A 15,884-nucleotide genomic window follows, 5' to 3' on the forward strand; every position below is an offset into this window, starting at 1 on the left:
TAGTTCCTACTCACCCTGGCTGTACCTCGTCTCTCTTTCTTCCTTTCTTTTTTGCTCACATTCTTTCTTTAATTCCCTCCCTTTATTTTCTCTGTCTCTCCCTCTTCCACAACCTCCCTCTCTCTCAGCGGGTTTCTTTCGCAGTCAGTTGACGGAGTATTGAAGTTTCAGACAAACCCTTTAATGCAGGATTAAAGATATCATGGCAGGATTAGCTCACTCCCCTCACTCCTCCCCTTCCCACCCTCTCTCCCCTCACTTTCTACCACCCCTCTCTGTTTCACTACATTCTTTCTTCCAGTAATGCCTTTTCTGTTATCCGTTCTCTTCCTTTCTCCCTGTAATTTCTCTTTCTATCTCCACCTCTTCTTCTTTTGCCACTCGACTCCTTTCAGTGTGATCCTGCCCTGATAAACCCAACTTCGTTCTCTGAAATACGACCACTTAACACTCCCCGACCCTTCGTCGCAATCAGCCACTGCATAATCAAGGCTTTGCATTCTCTGATCGATTGTGAATGCATGGCATGAGCCTTTGCGTGTCAATGTGCAGCTAATGCTTGTGACGTTTGCATCATGAGCAGAAAAGTAAAAGTGACTTAGTGTTCGTCGAAACACTGAGACAGTGACTTAAATGTGGAAGCTGCTGTTTTAGCCTGCTGTTGATCTTACATGTCAGCCTATATATGTCTACCAGCAAGGCAATAACTTCAATTCACTGCTCCAGTTATTGATCAGCCTTTAATTACTTTTGCTAGGCCTGTCAAGCTTTCCATTCTCACACATCCTTTATAAGGTTTATGGTAATAATGGCATCAGGTTTATTAAAACCTAAATCCTTTTTTTAAAACAATGGATCCCTGAAATTTGAGAAAGGTAAATATACTGTAACTAGGTTTTCTATTTAATGACGTGACTATCAGCTTTGCTTACTGCCAACTTTTGCTCTGTCCCAGGCTATAAGTTCACCTGCATTGATAATTTATGGAACAGCATTGTTCTTGTAGGCTACTGCTTTCTATAGATGGACTTAGTGGTAAGAGTGTATAATAAAGGCAATGTAACATAAGGCAGTTACTCATTGTGTTTTAAACATAACACATTATAGAGCATTATAACTCTATTGTAATACTTGACCTTATAAGCCATTATAAAATGCTCTATGATGTGTTATGCTTATTGTTATAAAGCCTATGATAATTTATGAGTGTTTATAATGATAGTTATACACGTTTATAAGCCAATTATAACACATTATAACTATATTTATAATGCAGTATTGATATGGGCATTGTCAGTGAGTTACTAACAATTATAATGTATTATAATACCTGACCTTATAAGTCATGATAAAATGCTTTATAGTGTCTTATGATTATTGTTATGAAGCATTATGATCATTTAGTGTTTATAACTATAGTTATACAGTGCTATAACTGCATTATAATTCATTATAAGTATGGTTATAATGCGTTATAGAGATAGGCATCAAACAAAGTGTTACCAAAGTAACTACTTACCACTGTGGGAACAGCGCTAGTTAGCTTAAAATGCTAACAGTGGCAGTATTTGCCTAATGTTTTTTTGTTCTTGGTATCTAAGAGGCTGTAACAGTAGACAAGATTACACTTTAGTGTATGGAGAAATTCAAAGCTTGACAGACCTGCTGTGCCTAATTATGCTTATGGGAGGTGTTTAGTAAATTATCCAATCAACAGCTCCAATGCGGTCTGCATGCCTGCCTCGCTCGTCGACTGAGCCAATCAGTAAATGTGTCCTCCTGCCCTCCAGGGGGTGCCATGTCTGGGATGGAGCCCACAGTAGACACAGTGGTGGCACAGCCCGTCCCTGCCTACTGGTACTATCTGTTGGCGGGAGCCGGCGCCATCTTGCTGCTGGTTACTGTTACCGTGGTGGTGATACTGTGCTGCCATCGGTACCACTGGACACCCAAGAAGACCAGCAGTAGCCATCATCAGCATTCAGTGATGTACCACAACAACCAACATCCAAATCAGCAAGTTCAGCAAAACTGCTACCAGAACCAAAACCTCACTTACAATCTGATCCACAGCCCCAACCAAAACCACCTATACCCAGGCACAGGGCCCAGTCTCGAACCCATGCTCACCATCAGACTGGAGAAAGATGACAACCATGATTCCCAGTGTTGAAACAACTGGAAAATATGAATGAGAGAATGCTTTACTCAAAAAAAAAAAAAAAAAAAAAAACGTGATCAAGTGTTATGAAAACTCCCTGAAATGAATGATCAGAAGAGGCATTCAGCATAATTGCTTCTCTTCACTGATGAGAATCTCCACTGAGAGGACGTTACAATACTAGTTCCTGTTGCATATGACTGATCTCACTGGCCGACCAGGATGCACTTTTGCTAAACTTTCCTGTGTGCTGGAACTGGTATGACGTAAGAAGTATAACTCCTGACATTGAACTGTATGAGCATCCCTCTGCGGGGAGAGCAGGTGAAAGAACATTGATCCTGGTGGCTAATAAAAGCCAGAGAACAACAACATAGTGCAGCTTTTTCGCCAGCACGCACTGGCTCCTACAGTTGCACCACAATTTGAATATGAGAGAGAATAACAACAAAATTAGACTGACAAATAGACTGTGGATAAGACCTGTACGTGCAGTGTACAATGTCAGTGTTGTTAGTTTATTTTCCTGAACAGGATGAGTCTGTCTGCCCTGCTCTGGTCTGTAGCTTGGACACTCCAAATACCCTGTCTGACGGTGAAGGGATTTACACACAGGTACATGGAGGGAGAGAAGACACAATGTGTGCTGCATGAAAAGAGGAGGCTATTTCTTTGGGACTGAATGAAGCTGCAGTTTATTTGTTCGCCAGCCTTTGAGAGGCCCGGGAGTGACAGAGAAAGATTAAGAGCAGAAAAGGGGAGAGGTAAAGGAAGAATTAGTGCTGCCTATCCAGCCATGGCTGATCGACAGCTAGACACCCAAAGTGTGTTGCTCCTTTGGTCTGCGAACAAGGGATCAGGGCTGTGCTGTTCTCCGGCTGGTTTACACAAGGGAAAGATAGGATGAGACGAGCTAAATCACATCCTGCACACCTAGAAACAAACACACACTGCATCGAGGCTAAAACACACACACACAAACATGCACGGACACCTCAAGACTTTACAAGTCCCACGTGTTACCTTGAGTGCATTTTTCATCACATCCTGATATGCCTTTTTAAAAAAGAAACAAAAGAAAAACGTGCTTTAAAATATTACCTCCTCACCTCCAGACCAAGGTCGTGCCTCAGTGTCAAATAAGAGTATGAATTGACTCTATACAGTTTGTTGCCTGGATCTCATGGATAACTCAATGCCTGTGTCTGTAAATGTTCAAACTAAACATCTTAGTATGTCCTGTATTCATCATATCTGAAGGTGCAGTTATGTTTTCCTTCTGGTCTGTGCAAGTAAGAAAAAATACAAAAAAACAAACAAAAAAAAAGAAACTTTAAAATATTTCATTTATGGACATACTTCATTGTTTGTGTGTTATCCTGGACTACATGTCCAGATTTTTTTCTTGGCAAATTGGCCTGGTAACCTGAAAAATTGTGAATTTGGCTACCACCAGTTTTGCATCTATTTAACAGGTGAGACCAAACGTGCTGTGACAACAAGCAGCTTTTTATAAAATAGCTGATCCAAGCTCACTGCTCAGTTCTTCTGATCATGTCATTCACCTGATCTGTTTGAGGACAGACTGATACCAGTGCGGCACGACTGTCAGACTACTTTTTTTCTTTTTCTTTTTTTAATTTAACTTTTGTATCACCTGGTCACATTCGTATATGTTGACATCCATCAGTGCATATTCCTTTTTGTCGATACAGGATTTAAGATTGTGTGAAAATTTACTTGAGTGCAACACGATGCACTTTTGATTGAGTTGTGTTACGCATTACTTTGCAATGCAATGTTGAGAGTGACATTAGCACTTTTCTTCTTAATATTCATTTATTGAAGGTTGGTTGGTTGATGATTTATTTCATGTACTGTGAATTTTTAAAAAACAAGTCAGGTCGTGTAGTGGTGGTGAATTAACATTTTCTTTGTAATCACAACATACAATAAGCCTATCTATGAGCTTTTTATGTATAATAGTTATACAATGTTTATTTTTATACATAGCGATTATTGCATAAGGCAACAATTATGTTGTTTGTGTTCACTGAGATGATCTTAACAGGTTTCTTTCATTTGGTGTCGCATCCTCCAGTTGAAGCCATTTTGTCCTTCATTCAAAGCATCCAGTTTAATTCATAGAGGGGCACAAGACTGAAGCAAATCCATGTGTTAATACATGTGACAACAATGATTAAAAAAAGAAAAGAAAATGAATGTGCTTGGGTTTGGATGGAGAAGTCAAGTATCAGCTTCTGTTGAGATCCATGCCTGTGAAATTGGATGTACATCTTTGGTACTTGTTTTTTGGACTTCTCTGTGTTGTGTGCTACCCCCCTACATCATTTTGTTCATGCCCAAATCCCCCTTCCTTTTTTTTCTTTTTTCTTTTTTTTTATCAAACCCGCTTGTTCCTATTCTACTCCTTCCCCTCATCGCAAATCCTCCCAGTAAAAAAACACAGGAGAGAAAATGAGAGGCAGAGATGGAATAGAGCAAAATCTCTCAGAGGAGAAGGGCCCATTAAGCAAGCCCCCTTTCCCTCCAAAGAATGCGCCCAGAGATGGAGTGAGATGAAAGAAGTGAAAAAAACTGCTCTCTATACTTTCTAAAGATAGTTTTTTTTCCTTTACTCCAAGAGGAAGGCTACCAGGGAGGCAGGTTGGGGTTTGGACTGAAGGAGGGAGAGAATTGAAGGAGGAGGGCAGGTTGTTTCAAACACAAAAGCAGATAAAAGGAGTCTTTTGGCAGAATAGACTGTGAGATGTGATACACATTATATGCTCTGCACACACTCACATGCACAATCTAACAAACACAAAGCCTTGTTAGCAAAAGCAAAGACTCCATCATACCATCAGATCCAGCAGTTTAGATCATAGTTTCTCTCCTTTTCTATATTCCCCATACTGGCTCTTTTCATTATATTTTATCTCATAAAATTCTGTTTTGTGCTTTAGTCAACATGCACTTAAGTTTCTTTTTTGTGCTGCATATCCATTTTCTGCCTCCCCAACCCCCTTCACTTCCATTTCAATCGACTTGCTTGTGATTTACACATTATATGACTCATTCTAGCAGCCCCGCGCTGTAGCCTAATCAATGTGGGTCCGAAATTCAAATAGAGGAATGATATACGACTGTATTTATGTTGTGCTACCAGTGCACTTTTCTTTTTCATTCTCTCTCCCTCTATCAAACTTTTTGCAAGATTTGGAAAATGTGCTGGCATCTTTTCATGCAGCACTTTTAAATCAACTTTCCCTCATTCCCGCTCCCTTCTCCATCATAGACTACTTTGAAGCCCTTTAATATTTCTAATTAGTTAATGGAGCTGATTGCATTCATAAAACCCTGCAGTAAGCATTTCTAGCCCTCAGACCATCTCTGTTTTTTTTCTCTCTTTCCTCCTCCTCCTCTGTTTCCTCTGAGAAATATTACAAGTGAAAGCACTCTAACAGGTCCTTGGGCCCCCACTAGAACTGCATATGGTGCCAAAGAGCCATCCACATCTTCGCCTGAATGAAAAAGCCCCCTTTTTTATTCTTCTCTTTACTAATTGGAGAGTGGAGATAAAAATGGGGCCACAGGGAGTTTTAATCTCCTTTCAGATCCGTGTGATGATTCTTCTCAGGATCCTAGCCTGAGGGCTTTAAGCCAGGATCATTAGAAAGTGTTCAACACTCCTCCAAACAGTGTCCGAGCATCCCTCATTTCTTATCCTGCAACTTCCCCCTATCTCTCCGTCAGTGATTTAATGTTTTGTTGGAGGCAGCGGTGATTTCAGTTGGTCTGTTGCAGAGGAGAATTTACAGTCTGGATGGTCTGTTGTGAGACAGAGGAGAAGACTGATGAGGTGCCTTCGAGTGTGAGTGTAGAAGATCACATTTCAGAGCTCCATAGTGTTATAATTCATAGTGTGACTATAGGGATCAAGCATATTTAGCTTTGTAGGAGGTGTTGCAGTGTCACAGCTGATTCTGATTCAGAGTAAGATTTCGTGACAAACTTAAAGACATGTTCAAACTCTCCAAGCTTGCATGTTTTGATACATCTGTCTTCTTGCCTGTATTTCACACAAGCACAGCCTCATGAGTTTTTGACAAATCTACTTTAATGATGTCATTTTTATCAAATTAATCAGTGATGTTGTTATTGCTCTTTGATTTCTTGGTCTAATAATTGAGTTTTTTTTAATAGAAAGAGTTTCCTTGATGTAAATCTGTTAAAAACTGATTATTCTGAAATGTGGCCTCAGCCAGGGATGGAGTTGAGTTCGCTTTATTTCAAACTGTGACTAGTTTAGACTCATTCAGAGTGAATGAAACCAGCCTTGAGGTGATAAAAGTGCTCAACTGTTCATCCCGGGCTTCAGCCACATCACTGTTTTATTTAATCTTGTGCACTTTCTCTGCCTGTGTAAAGCAAAGACCTCGACTTAATGATTGTCTTTTTGACTCTGGATTTCACAACCTCACACTTCGAGCAAACAAAACGTGGAGATACAGAGAAACAATGTGACAAAGCCAATAGAGGGGTTCTACTCGCAATCAAATAATTAAACTTCAATTCAAAGTAATTTCAACAACTGAACACTTTGCACTCCATTAACATAGGATTTGTTGGTTGCTGTAATGTTTGAATTGAATTTAAATTGTGTCACTTTGGTTTGTTTACTTTCTCACTGGGTTTGGAGGACAATTTTGGGTCAATTCTAAACAATCGAAACTTGATTCTGTGACTTTTTTTTTCTAATTTCAAGGAAATTGCTTCATTTTTAATCCATGTGCAAATATATTTTTGTCACAGATGGTAGGTGTCATTTAAAAGGTATTAGATTTACAGATTGAAGAGTACGAGAAGTTTGTAAATGCTGTTTATAGATGGGATAATATGAAGATGCCACATGTTGAAATTGTCTCATAGAAAAATGACCTCACCTAACTGAGGAAATGAGGCTCTGTATCTTTTTTCATATCTACTAAATTAGTTTTCCACCTCTTATCTTTTGAATATCTATTACGGTTTCACTTCATAATGCGTTTTTGGTTCCTTTGCCCCCGCAATAAATGGTTATCAGCTGCCCAGATATTGCTCTGTTTTTTCTGGGGATTGTAATAGCAATTTCCTTGAATAAAACTGAATTGAAGCAGGATTGAGCCTCCAGACCCTTCAAAGCCTTGCACTGCGGCCTGCCTCAGAAATATTAAGTGATATTTTAGCTTGTTGAATTTCATGGTCTCGGAGTAAAAAGAAAATATATTGTGGAGAATGTGAAGGTAATAAAAGTAATATTTTTCTATGAAACCATTTTGTGTGAGCGTGTGTGGATTTTTTTTTCACAGTTCAGTTTCTCATGCTCTCTCTCTCTCTCTCTTTCTCTCCTTCCTATCTTTCAGCTCATTCTCTCAATCTCTTGACTCTGTTTTCATTTCTAAGCAAATAAAAAAGAGCATTGATGCTTATCACATAATGAAACTTGCTGGCTTTATGCAGGTAGTCTGGGTGAAATGTTTAGTTATTTTCCCTCGACAGGTCGAGCACAGAACAAAACGGGTTACAAGAAATCTCTTGTCTGATCCTTCAGAAAGTTTAAACAAGATCAGTCACTCTTTAAGCCGTTTGTGCAGTTTGATTTCCATCTGCAAATGTAGCTGCTGTGCTGACAACATAAGAGATGGAGTGATGCTATCACAACATGATGTGGACTCTAGAGCAGCTCCAGCTTGACTGGATGGTTGAGATTAATACGGTTATTCTCTGTCTTTTTAACAGACCCCAGGCCAATGGATTTCGGAAAAGATCCCGTTTTCAACAAGCATCCTATTGATGGAGGTGAGCTCTCCTCTCCTCTCCTCTCCTCTCCTCTCCTCTCCTCTCCTCTCCTCTCCTCTCCTCTCCTCTTCTCTTCTCTTCTCTTCTCTTCTCTTCTCTTCTCTTCTCTTCTCTTCTCTTCTCTTCTCTTCTCTTCTCTTCTCTTCTCTTCTCTTCAGCCTAAGGCTATACTGGCTGTTTTACAAGTCTCTCTCAAAGAATAGTGAAATTGCTCTTTAAGCTGGGGCATGCCAGTGGCTACACATTTCACTCGTGACTCCATAGGAAAAAAGCCTGTGGCGACAGTGACAATCTCTGGTGTGCGAGTGTGCAGAGTGAGGGGAAGAGAGTGAGAAGTGTGTGTCTGTGTGTGCATGTGGGCATGTTGGTGAGCATTTCCTCTCCTCCTCTTTCATGTTCCATGGCAGACAAATTGAGACAGACAGCTTCCTCCTGGGCACCTAGAAAAACATCTGTCTGTAACAATCATGGTTTACTTCCCGGGCGTGTGTCTCTGTGCGTGCATGTACCCATGTGTGTATGGGTGTGTGTCCACATGCACGTGTTGCTATCCCTTGTTTCTCCCAGCCTCTTGACAGATACAAGAGGAGTACTCAGCCTTTACCTCACTAAACAAGACTGTTTACTGTCTGTTTACTGCTTTGCTGTCAATGTTTCCTTGTGTCTGTGAGTGTGTGTGTGTGTGCATGCGCGTGCGTGTCACTCTCTCTGCGCGTGTGTTGAGTGTGTTCTTCCATAAAGCACTCTAAATGCAGTACTTAATTGTGGATTGGCTTGTTCATGTGTATACATTCATTAAGTGGATTAGCATGACTGCTTCTACTAAGTACATGTGCACACTTTAGCACTCACACCACACACACACTAGAGAGCACCTTTAGTGTAATTTATTTTTTTATGCTTCCAACCCTTTTGAAGTCAGTACCAACTGCGCTGTAACAGTATTAGCCATTCTTGAATATGAGCCATGTTGGACATTTGCCTCAAATACTGTTAAATCAATTTCTTTAAAGTGAGACTATGGGAAAACACATTCATCCTCAAAATGTAAAGTCCATTAGTACAATTACTGCCACAGTGGGACTCTGGTACGACCAGGAGCTAATGGTCAATATGTTACAGTAGCTAACTTTGTAAATGACACTGCAGACTGTGCTTATAAGACCATTTAACCACATTTTAGTATTTACCAGAACATTGTAATTGTCTCTTATGGCCTCAGAGGAACTAATAAGGAAAAAGTCTATTGTTTTTGAACATACCCAATGCTTTTAGTTCCATAACTTTACAGTAAATCATGTATAATGTATATACTTACTTTATACTAATATGCAACTTAATAATACTACTAATATTTAAGTATTACCATTATTCGTTCCATGTCGAGGTGAACAACACTCACACATACAGGCAATGTAGAGTTGACAATCAACAACAACACTGTGTATGTGTTAGGACAAGCTGGAGAACCCACGCAGGAACAGGACGCACCACCATGCCTCCTTTATTGTACTGCTGTCTGGACTTTTGAGGTCAAACCGCACTTCAGGTGTAGCACCCACACAGCAATAAGCGTCACTGATTAAAATGTATGTTGGCAGGGATGGATTTGAAAACTCAAGCAAGTTTCTTGATAATTTAATTATACAGATGTCAGTGGAATTGAATCATGTGGCCTAATGGCAGAAATAGACCCACAAATCTAAATAAGTGCAGTGTGTTTTGCTGGGATGTGATTTGTAGGAAGTAGGTTAATAAATGCAGAACCACTGCTCTGTGGTGGTTTGTGTTTACTTTAACATTTTTTTGTCATTTGTAGAAGTGTTTTCTAAACTTTACTCTTTTCCCACCAGAATACATCTTCCCTGGGTGGCCGTCCCCCTTCTCCACCCCCTCCTCTGACATGGACCCTCCATCCGTCACCCTGGTGTCGGAGAAAGACAAGGACAACGCCTGGCTGTACACACTGGATCCCATCCTCCTCACCATCATCGTGATGAGCTCCCTGGGTGTCCTGCTGGGTGCGGTTTGCGCCGGCCTGCTCCTCTACTGCACGTGCTCCTACAGCGGGCTCTCCTCGCGCTCCTCCACGACGCTGGAGAACTACAACTTCGAGCTGTACGACGGGATCAAGCATAAAGTAAAGATAAACCAGCAGAGGTGCTGCTCGGAGGCATGAAGAGACGGAGGAAGAGAACTCTGGAGAGCAATGGGGGAAAGGTGTGTCCCATGATCCCCTGCAGAAAGTCATTTTGTTCTCAGTTTGGACAAAGAAAAAACAGAAAAAAGAAGCACTATCTGTTATCATAATCCCCAATGCCCCCTAACCAGTATCCTGCTACTTCTCTGCTCTGATGTCTAAAGGGGTAACATTCAACTCAGAGGTTCCCCACCTATTTGTGTGCCAGGGGGACTCGTGATCTGGATCCCCACACATGCTATGAGGCCTAAACTGGGGGAGCAACCGACCCAAGTCTCCCCCTACCTACAGAACCATATCTCCTCTGCCTGCAGGAGAGAGCCTGCTTGATTCTAAAAAGCCTGTGAATGAATGAAGGAATGAATCAATGAATATGAATGACAGACCTACCATAGAATATAACCTACCAGCCACTGGGATGAAGCAGAAAAGGAGACGGACTAGCTCACCCATGAGAATCTGGACATTTGGACCTCAAATGACAGCTCAGTCTGGGGTGAACACGTTGGTGTTGGGATCCTTAATGATCACAGGAATTTGGTTAACATTTACCAGTGGCTGGCACTTTTCAGAAGGGCAACGATAGATTTGTCCTCATGAGCTTGAATTTGAATGTTGCCAACAGAGACGGCATGCAGAAATCAAAAAGTCCCAACTTCTAAATGTTCGGGAAGACTTCAGCACCAGTGGACCATTTAATGTGGGTACTTATGACTGAAATCAACACATATCAAGTGAATGCCTAACCCCTCCCCCTCCTAAAGAAGTATAAAAAGATATCGAACCACACACAACTCAAATGAATCTAGATTTCTAAAGGCGAAGAAGGAAAAGAGGATGACAAAAAATGACATTTTTTGATTTTTGTTTGTTTCTGAAAGTTTTAGATATGAGTTCTGTGAGTTTCAAACATCCATTAGCCGGCCATATGGTGCTCGCTCACTCCTTTGTCTGCCCTCGGTCTGCGCTTTGTGAAACCAGTGGCATAGAAGAGTAATGGTGACTGTTTTTGTTCTGTTTTAGACTCGTGTCTGTTTGGAAAAAAAAGGTAAAGAAAAGCCAGCTTTAGTTCGTAGCCGCCCTGTAGAGCTCTTATGCCATTTTTAGACTTTCTTTAGCGTTGTGTTGGACTCTATGGTCTTAACTGTTTCTTCAGTCCTTTCCTATTTTGGCACATTTTCCATTACAGATTATCAGTCTTTAAGAGTAGAAGGAAGGTAAAGCAAGATGGAGGACAGAAAATCAGAGGTTTATCTAAATCTAACATGCTGTTATGGAGTCGTGCTTTAGATTCAGTATTCTAGAGTTTGTCTTTGGTATATATCTATATTTTTTTGCTTTTCAGACTGTATGATGCCCAAATGAAGGACAGACACTGTGTGAACAAAATGTCAGTGATTGTTTTATTGCAACCTATGGATTGCCAAAGAGCTGTGTACAGTATGTGCACAGGCAGGGGGGGGGGTCTGAACAAGTGATAAAAGATGCTGGGTGGAGAGCGGACTAAGAGTGATTAATCATCCTGCCTTTTATCCACCACTCTTAATGTCACCCCCTGGACGAATGACGCTCAGAAACGAAGGAGGAAGAATGACTCAAAGAGGAGAACTGTCGACTTTCTTGGACACACAATCGAGCCTTAAGCTAACTACAGTATACGCTGTATCGGAGGACAGCCATCGAGGAGGGCCAGTGCTGCTGGAGAGACTGATGAACAGGAGGAGACACATGCACACACACACACTCACACACACACACACACACACACACCCACACACACACACACAAATAAGGGGACAGAGAGGACATGTTTACATCCAGTAAATGTTTCATTATCACCAAGTAACCTGTTGATGTCTGAACATCACTTAACACTATTGAAGTTCATACTGTCATACTTCAAAAACCTGATGAGGTCACTGGAGGTTTAATGTGGACGTTCTTTCCAGTATGATATTTCTCCCCAAAAATACCTGATGTCAACTGAAACCATATAGGTAGAAATGTAAAGGTATCCTGCAGAGTTTTTGACCACTGTGAAGCATTGTCTTTGTATCACCTGCACACGCACAAGCATGCAGCAACATGGTTTCACCCTCTGACTGACAGTTGGTACAGTCCATGTGCAAAGAAACATGATTTTCAGTGACAGAATTTAACATTTACAATAACTGTATTGTCTGCAAAGCTACAAAGGAGGAGTAAAATACCAATTATGATTATACGTTTAAGAACAATTAAGATTATATTATGTTTATATATACACATATTTATAAATATAAGATATATTCTATTAATATAATATTAGTGCAATTTGGCAAACATGAATGTAACCATAATCTCTAATTATTAAGAACAATGCTTTACAAACTTTTAATGAGAGAAAATGTACAAGAAAACTCAACAGGGTATCTTTCATGTCTTCCCGTATGCGTTTTTTTTATCTATCTTTCTAAGTAAAATTGGCAAAAACATCACGTTAAACACATCCAAAACCTTTTTTGTTGTTTTCCCTGCAATAGCCAAATGTGTAAATGTTAGCATAATTTTATGGTTATGTTTAGACTAGACTAAAATCTATTTGTGAAGTTCAGCGTTCTTCATATATACCCGGTCATCCATCCTGACCCCCACACTGACTTCTGCTTGCACAGTATTTTGTATTCATGCCACACTACTTCCTTCATTAGAAGTAGATGTTGCTAGTAAACACAAATGACAGTTGCTAATTAGCTGTACACGAGCAGAATTCATGGGAGAAATTTGCATTATGGGTCCAATTTGCCAACACGACAACATAAAACATGGCAACAGGCAGTAATTACTGTATTTGTTATCCTTGTATTTGACAGAACGTGTCCAAAGTTATAGATGCTTGTGGCTCGTTATTCATTCAGATTGTGGTCAGGAGCATTTAACATGCCGACACAGTAAATCAAAGTTCATGGACGGGTCGAATCTGGTTCATCTATACAACCGTAGTATGGCAAACAGGCAGGTGACTCTGTGCATGTAAACATATCCAATGAGGCAGACAGCTGAACGATGGGAGGAACAGACAGACACACACAGACTGCTAATGAGACTACAGGAGACATAACACATTGTCAGGCAGACAGGTAGAGGATGAGACAGACACAGTCACAACACAGGGGGAAGTACCCGGGTCAAGTTGTTGTCCTCCAGAGGGGGTAAATGGAAGGAGCAAAGGAAGCACAGGGGGTAGTAGGGAGTCAAACATGCCACAGTTGTTGTATTTTTGCCTGGAGCTCCTCTTCTTTCTTTTTTGTCTTTCTCTCATCTCTCCTCTTTGAAGACCATGCATGCATGTAGCCAGGAGACCTACTGAGATGAAATGAACAAAGAAAATAAGGGGATTATAGACGAGAGTTGAAAGATGGTCAGAGAAGGAGAGACAGAGGGAGGGAAACAATGGAGAGAGAGATGGAGGGTGTTCTGTCCATCCTTGAGTCATTGGACTGTTTTCCAAGTGCCTTGGAGCTCCCTTATAGTGTCTCTCTATCTCTCTCACTCACCCTCTATCTCTCCCTGCTGCTGCCGTTCTCCGACTCTTTGTTTTCTCTCTCACAAAAACACACATGCTCTCACAATCACACACATAATAAAAACACCATACACCCGCACACACAACTACTGTCTCCCTCTCTCTCTCTCTCTCTCTCTCTCTCTCTCTCTCTCTCTCTCTCTTCTGCTTGACTTTAACTCTTTCCTTCTGGAAGTCCAGATAGTATTACCTCTTCTGTCTCGATGGATACACACACACACACACACACACACACACACACACACACACACACACAAACATAAACATAAACATGCACGACTGACAGACAGACACACACCAATGCACCCTACATTAAGACATAACTACGGCACTGGCCAGATAACTCAAACTGTTGTTTGTAGACTTTGTACAGAAGAATTTCTTTTTTAATGTTATTATTATTTAATAAAGGCTAAATAACAAGTGATCTGGGTGTCTGTGTTCATTTCATTCATTAAAAGAGGGAAAAGCTACTTGTGGACCGGCTAATAAAAATAAAATGATGATTTAGTGGTTAAAGATCTGATTTTTGCAGACCATAACATCTTATTTTAAAACCAAAGATTAATGTTATTTATCTGACAGCAAATGCTCCCTCCTTCTTTCCAGGTGTCTGAGAGTTGTCCTGGTGTTGGTGCCCATGAGAGGCCAGAGCATGATGATCAAGAAACAGGCTCTCGAGCCGTGAAAAGCTTGTCCCTAATGAACTCGTACCCATGAAAACACACACACACCACAGCGTCCAGGCCTGGTGGAGATTAACTAGAAGATCACAATAGGAAATTTGTCGCCCACTCAACTAATTGATATTAAACATGTGAGGGTAATGATGGAACACATACTGTATTATGACTTCCTGAGATAACTAGCTCACTGCTAGAGATGGCAATGCGTATAAGTGTGTGTATGGTATGTACTGTACCAACACATTGAAGAAGTCAGTATGACAGTAGCCAGTGTGAAACCACAGTAAGAACAACTCCACTTCAGTGATTTTTTCCCCTTACCAAAGGCCAAATAATTGACTGCTCCAAATCTCTGACCATCTGCTCCACTTTACACTGTTTCTTAATTGGCTTTAACTGTACACTAAAATGCTAAAGTTTGGTTTTAGCCCTCTAATTAGAGTCAGTGATCTCTCTGCATCAGCATTTCTTCACCTCTTTCTTCTTCCTTTTCTCATCACTCCTGGCCTCATTTATGCTTTGCTTCTTCATCTCACTGTTACTGCTCTCCTCAGGAGACTGACCCGGTTCTCACGCTTCCTTTGACATAACATCAGACAATTATACGCACAGATGTGTGCGCATGCAAGAACACAAGCATCAAAATTTCTGCATGCACACAAAGTGAATGCAGTATAACACATACATGTACACACACTTCAGGCAGGTCTCTTGTGGTCGCTCTTTGCTGAGAGTGTAACCTACTAACACAGATTTTAACTTACTGCTCAGTAGCATAAATCACTGATCCCACAAACACACACACTCTCACACACAGCAGAGTTTGAATGAAAAGTATCCAAAAATAAAAATCCTAGAGAAAATGATTATTGTTATCGTTTTGAAGTATTTTCAACAAAGAATAGCAGTAATTACAAGTTTTTGATTTTATTGTTTTTTGTACTTTAGACAATATATTTTTTGTAAGAAAAAAAAATTGAAAACATGATGAGCATCTTTGATGAGTCTGTGCTGGTGGATTACTGTACCCATCTGCTTTATCACTCTTCCTCTTTCAGCTCCTACACTCATTCTTTTTTCCATTCCTCATTTTTTTTTCTTTTACAATACACACACACACACACACACACACACACACACACACACACACACACACACTCAGCTCCCACATAAACCAACAGGCAGCTGCTTATAAATATGGTAAGTCTGGTATTTATGGGAAGGCAGTAATACTCAGCAGTAGTTGGACAAAGTCTCTGTTGGACAAAGCTGTGCCAGATGTAGAGGCTCGTTTTAGAGTGTGCATGATGTGCGTGCGTGCGTGCGTGCGTGCGTGCGTGCGTGTATGTGTGGATTCAGAATCCATACACATACAAGGGAATATCAATCATCTCCCAGTACACAATGAACAAGAGACAACTCTTAACAATG

The 15,884-nt window shown here is 40.7% G+C and overlaps 1 protein-coding gene across 4 annotated transcripts in view; it reads left to right on the forward strand.

The window, feature by feature from the left end:
* Positions 1-13,868, forward strand: part of LOC311004610 (neuropilin-2-like) — a 92,059-nt gene extending 78,191 nt beyond the window's left edge. For 2 of the 4 annotated variants that reach the window (XM_083996727.1, XM_083996729.1), the window contains 2 exons: positions 7,943-8,002; positions 9,856-13,868. In XM_083996727.1, the coding sequence (XP_083852853.1) occupies positions 7,943-8,002; positions 9,856-10,181 (386 nt within the window). In that variant the 3' untranslated portion in view covers positions 10,182-13,868. Of the gene's footprint in view, positions 1-1,790; positions 3,514-7,942; positions 8,003-9,855 lie in introns of those variants that run through there. The other 2 variants (XM_083996728.1, XM_083996730.1) reach the window with 1 other exon arrangement.
* The last annotated feature ends 2,016 nt before the right edge of the window (positions 13,869-15,884 follow it).

This window comes from Trachurus trachurus, assembly GCF_905171665.1.
Source record: "Trachurus trachurus genome assembly, chromosome: 21".
In the NCBI taxonomy this organism is placed as follows: Eukaryota; Metazoa; Chordata; class Actinopteri; order Carangiformes; family Carangidae; genus Trachurus; species Trachurus trachurus.